Here is a 6000-nt window from a genome sequence, read left to right on the forward strand (position 1 = left end):
ACCATGCAATATGTATTTGTCCTGTTACCAGGTATACATTGAACTGTGGTTCTTGGACATATAAGAAAAGCAGCTGAAGCAGGGAAAACAGTGGTTAATGGTTGTAAACTAAGGGCAAGTTTCGCCCTTAGTTTGGATGTGATGTTTTTTGTGTGTGTGCTAAGAGGATGTTATTTCCTGGCCATTTTCATATATATACAACGATGTAAGGTCCTTTTTTTTTTTTTTTTTCAGTTTGGCATCATATCTTTAAAAATAAAGCTCCAATGCAAGCCTGTGTGTGTGAGAAGAGGAATACAGAATAGCAGAAGGCTGTCTTCTGCTCCTAATGGGATTTTGTAGCAGCATGTGCGAGTTTGTTTCAGAAGTCAGAAATGAACAGATGTTGGTATAAATTACCTCTGTGTCTGATGTCTTGCAAATTAAAAGCGCGGTTGGCATCACTAAACAATTTCACCATGTTGGGGGGGGAAGCGGGCAGTGATTATTGTAGCAGGTCGGTAAGAATCTTTAAGCTGCAGCAGAACAGGATAGCAAGGATAAAGGAATGAAGAATAAGATGAGAGGTCTGTGAATTAATCAGAAATGTTAACATCTCCAATGACAAGTGAACAGGAGGGCACGTGCTCTGGAGCAACCCCCAACCCACAGTAATTTCACTCAGCGCACAGAAGGAGTCTGTGCTCTCTGCCTGATTTATAGGGTGCAACCCTCTTTGGGGGAGCAGAATTGTCATCCATTCGTATATCTCCTATATGGGACTTGCACTCCGGAAAACTTTCCACTCCATCAACCACAGTTTGGCTTTGTGCTTTCCCTGTTAAGAGTGCTTTAAAGCCACACACTGTTGATGGTCAAAGAACTGGTGCTGAAAATCCATTCCTAGCTGAGATTTTTAAAAAACTTTCATTTTTATTTAATCCTGCCATTTGTGCATAACAATTTAGTTCCTGGCAAAATAACAATCCACTGCCCTTCTGCAGCACCTTCTATCTATGTGTCACTGCAGTAGCACTTGAAAGATAAAAGCTATCTTGTGGATGCGGAAGTAGAGATACAAATGAGTACTTTTGTGGTAGTTCACACTGTATATCAGAAGCAGAGTTGGGGATGGATCCCAGATGATATAATTCACAGCTGGAGGGATGAACCAAGCAAATAATGCAGTGATCTGCTTGAATCTGCAGCTAGTCTGAACCATGTTCCACTCATGGCAGTGGACTTTGAAGCTATGAATATCAGTATGTACCAGTCAGTTCATAATACTATTAATTGTTTTATAGGGATCTGGTTGATGGCAATACCTTGTGATGCAATTCTGGGTAGATGAATTAAAATGTAATAATTTAAAGGAGAGCTTTAAGGCACAAATTCTAACCTTCAGGTAAAGAATAACAAAATGTCTTTACTTGAGGGTCCGTATTGAGTATTTTAAGCTGAGCTTTTTTATTACATTTTAGTTCTGTTCTAACAGATAATTAGTAATGTCAAAAGAAAATCCGACATCAGCACCAAACCCACCTCCAGTTTTTATGCTAATTGTCATTTCTGTTGTTCCTTTCAGTAGAAAGGTCAGGAATTGAATGGATAAAACAGAAAATTAATTCCCATCTCCTTCCAGAGTCTCTCTAGGTGTGGGCAATATGCATGCTTTCATCAGTCCTGTGAATAAAACCTCCATGTTTTGATGCCTGTCAGTCTGACACAAAGCTTACACCTTTATTTGAAAGAAATGAAGGGAAATGCCACTGGGAAGATTGTCTTTCTCCAGTACTCAATTGCTAATTGTGTTGTCTTTGATACATTATATTGTTATTGCAAGACAAAGATAGTATTAGGGTTGCTCTGCCAGCTTGTGAGCTTATGGGCTCACAAGTCAGAAATGGGCAGAAAAGTGGCTGTGTAAACCCTGCTGTAATGCAGCTACCAGAGATTGATGGTGCCAGGAGTGAGAGCGAGACATATAAACCTTGCCTTGCTGTATTAAACATCAAAGGACTGACAATGCAGAGAGAGATAGAAGACCAAAGCTCTATAAACTTTACTTTATTACACTATCCATAGATGAACTGCATTGAAGGAATATAAACCCCATTATATTACAGCATCCAGGGACTGACACTACTGAGAGAGAGAAAATGCTGTCTAATTTCTGTTGAAGATCATAGCAACCAGGGACCAATAATCCTGAAATGGAGAGAGTTCCATAATCTCTGACAGATTATAACATCCAGGAACAATTACGCTGAGATAGAGCGATGGAAATTGGGATTACACCATTCAGAGATGGATAGTACAGAAAAAAGGAGATGCTGCAAGAGCATAACGCAGTAGGAATACAAAGTATAGATTGTATGTAATGAGACAGCCTGTGGGAATTATTGCTGAGTTTAGAAAATTCCAGGCCCTGCCTGGAATTCTAGGACATTAGGAATTCAAGCTGGAATGCAGTTTTATTTACTTTTTTTCCACTTATAAATAAATAAAAAAAAAAGATTCTTACTCACTATTGGTATAAGCACAACTATAAAGGAATTTCATATCCTCTGGTTAAAGTCTGTAAATTACGGAATTGTTTGGGTTTCCTGGCTTTTTAAAAAATACTAATCTCTTTTTCTTCCCTTGTGATTTCAGCTAGAGAAATGACTCGAGGGAAATTCCTGAACATCCTGGAAAAAAACAAAAAGTAGCTGCTACATCTGGAATTTGGACAAAAATACCCCAGGTAGATCATTTTACGTACTCCGGATCCAGATGAAACCCAGAACTTCTAAGAAGTACAAAGCTCTTGCTCTAGACCTCCAGAAGCAAGCATCACTTTTTGCTTCCACAGCTCATTTCCTTACAGAGGAGATGTATGGCATACACATGTCACAAGGACTGCAATTGGTTGTGTTGAAATTTGGACTTCATCTGACCCAAAGATGTCCAACAGGAGGACTTAGCCCTGACAAGCTGTGGCAAAGTTACCTGTCCTAATCAGCTATTCGGAGGGAAGAGCCATTGAGTCCTTACTCGATTGCTCTCAGTGGCAGCACCTGTTTGAAGTACACAGCAGACCTGCCTCATGAGGCATTGACCCTTTGAGCATCTTTTCTTAGATGCACTGATTTCCTCTGTGCAACTTCTGTGCTGAAAGATTTGAGCATAGTTTGGGGTGTGGATTGACCAAGAGCACTGGTTCAGCAGGAGCATATGCTTTTAGCATAGAAGCTGAATGCAGTCTGTGCATTAAAGTTACTCACTGCCTTCAGAGAAGCGTGTCTGGTACTGAGGAGGACCTGCAGAGCTTTGGTGTACCAGCAGCTTCATCTTGCTGCCAAACAGCTCTCTAGTGAAATTGAGACTGACAGACCATAGGAAGTAAGAGGTATTACTGTGGCATGAAAGAAAATATCCCTACAGAAAGTTCAGTGAGTACACAGCTTTGTCAGCCCGCTGACATTTTCTGCTTCTTACAGAGCTAGAAACTGAAGTAAATGAAAAATTGAAAGACAATAAATATTTTCAGTCAGTGCTCCAAGAAGGACCAGCAGGACTGTTAGCCACATTGCGAGGGTGGTCTGCTTATACAGGATCTTACCATTTCTGAAAATAACATTTTGTGGTATTTTTAATCACTTCTAAAGCAGCAATCCCCGAATTTGCTTTCCCTACAAACCCAGAATTTTTAAACAGAATTTTCTGTGACCTGGTCTCTTTCAGCACGCAGTTTTGGGTTTATTAATCTTAGTTTAATGCCTTTTCCTTCTGTTAATGCACTTACGCATGTTCCCCCCTGAGACGAGAGTGAAGGGACATGGTCAGACTTTTTGTTTGATTTAAGAGAAAATTTTTTTCATTTCATCCTCTTTCCGTGTCTTAGAAAACAACATTTTAAGCATTAGTAAATACGTTCTTTTTAGGGCACAGCATAATATTGAAGCATTGGATGAAGAGCAGGGTTTTTTCTCTATTTAGAGATGTTATTCTTCCCATGTAGGCTTTTTAAAACTTGTAATTTTCCAGGCTGCAGTCACTGGTGAAAGGAGAAATGACTTGGAAATAGTACATGTAACAGTCTGCGCTAAAGCATTGCGTTTTTCTGTCTTTGCAGAGAGAGGTGACTCTTCTCAGATGTATGTGCAATAAAGAGGAGGAGATTTTTTTAACCAAGTTCACCTCTCAGAGTTTTTACTAAAATGCTGGTGGCCTTTGGTTTTGCAGTCTGTAGTCTTGGTTATTACTGGTCAGAACTAGGCTCATTTTGGACAGCTCCTGTTAGTCTGATACTAAGCAGTTAAATCCCACATCCCAGGAAGACCGTGCATGAATCCTGACTATATAGGAATGTCAGGAGTATGATTTTTAACTCAACAGATTTATTTCTCTACTTCTCAGTTTATGCAAGGCTGAGCTTGACAGAAGCTCCATCTCTTGAGAATAGGAGGGTTAAGACAGGTGAATGTAAAGAGAAGCTCAGAGTTGATTATTAGGAGTTGGGAAACCTGCTGGTGTGAACTGATGTTGATGTAGCTTTAAGTATTAAATTGTACCTTTTGAATGAATACAGTTTGTATACTGTGTATGTAATACATATACCCATATATGACATAATGGAATACTTCATCTGCATCACCAGTTTGAGTTTGTGCATTTTATAGAGGTTTGTTGTTCCAACACATTAAGGAGTTGAGGTCTGAAAGAAGGAAGAATTTATGAAAAGCCTGGCATGGAAGTATATGTATATTTTCTGATATGTTCAGTAAGGCATTTTGAACTTTAGGTGGTTTTAATAACATGCAGGTCTTTCTAAAAGCAAAACAAAAAAAAAACTTTTACCATATGCAATACTTACCTTCTGTAGGGCAGCCAGTAACAATGATTTAGCATAGTGATATTTATTGGCTTTGTACTTGTCATCTGTAGAGACAGGTGAGTGATGTATTTTTTTTTATTGGTAATATTTATGTATTTTTGTTTGTTAGCAAGAGGATTGTAATTTGTCTGTTACTGCTTTGTGGTTTGATAATAAACAAATACAAAGCTCAGAGATTTGTCTGGGTTTCCAAAATAGCCCTCGGAGATGCAAAAGCTTTGGCTTAGCCACCTAGGCAATACTGTTTCTCAGGCTCTTCACACTTCTGTATGCCACTACCTAAAGGTTTGGCTTATGGATTCTCCATTCCTATCAGTAGATTAATGTTTGGCAATATCCAAATGGTACTAAGGGTTTTCATACCCTTTTGAATCCTGTTTTTTGCCTTCTCTCATGTCATTCCTGACATCCCTGCAGTATCTATCTGTACAAGAAAATCTGTGACTTCATGTTCCTGATAACCTTCTGTATTTTGAAACAAACAAACAAACAAAAGTTTTGATAAATGGTGGAAATGAAGAGTATAAGAAAATCAAGATTTGATAATAATAATCAAGCTAATGTATTGCTTTATTTCTTGTGTTGGCATGGCAAATGTTACTGTGAAGTTCTTGGAAATAAACCCAATATGTATTTAGTTCCTTTTAAATGCCAGTGTTGCATATATTCAGTTGTAAAGGCTGTTCACTTCATTATCAAATGCTTTGGTGTTTAATCCAGCTGTGAAGAAATTCTTGTTTGCTGTGTTAATCATTATAAAAATAAAAGTCTAGTTGCACTGGCAACTGAAGAGCACAATATTCCATTTATCTCAGTGTTTTGCCATGACAAAATCAATGGGTTTTGAACAATCCTATAACTCACAGTTCTCAACTTCGCTTTGTATTTCCCTCAATTTCATCTGAAATAACAGATGAATGAAAATTGACTAATCCAACTTGGAGGTAATGTTTGAACCTTGTTCTGGTTTATTTCATAGATTTTTACGTTGCATGAAAATGTAAGATGCAATTACAAGTCAAATAACAAGCCCATTTTATCTGTAGTCTTCTCTTTGATTATAAACAGTTGTAGAAGGGTAGGGAAATATATAAACAAAAGGCTTACATGGTATATTTTTGCTTTAAGGTAACTTACACAGC

General features: G+C 38.2%; 1 protein-coding gene across 1 annotated transcript in view; it reads left to right on the top strand.

The window, feature by feature from the left end:
- Nucleotides 1–5658, top strand: part of LIN52 (lin-52 DREAM MuvB core complex component) — a 46327-nt gene extending 40669 nt beyond the window's left edge. The window contains exon 6 of the mRNA XM_062623799.1: nt 2635–5658. Within this exon, the coding sequence (XP_062479783.1) occupies nt 2635–2690 (56 nt within the window). The 3' untranslated portion in view covers nt 2691–5658. The remainder of the gene's footprint in view (nt 1–2634) is intronic.
- The last annotated feature ends 342 nt before the right edge of the window (nt 5659–6000 follow it).

Source organism: Pezoporus occidentalis, unplaced genomic scaffold, assembly GCF_034315485.1.
Source record: "Pezoporus occidentalis ecotype Australia unplaced genomic scaffold, CSIRO_AGI_Poc_V1 ctg108, whole genome shotgun sequence".
NCBI lineage: Eukaryota > Metazoa > Chordata > Aves > Psittaciformes > Psittacidae > Pezoporus > Pezoporus occidentalis.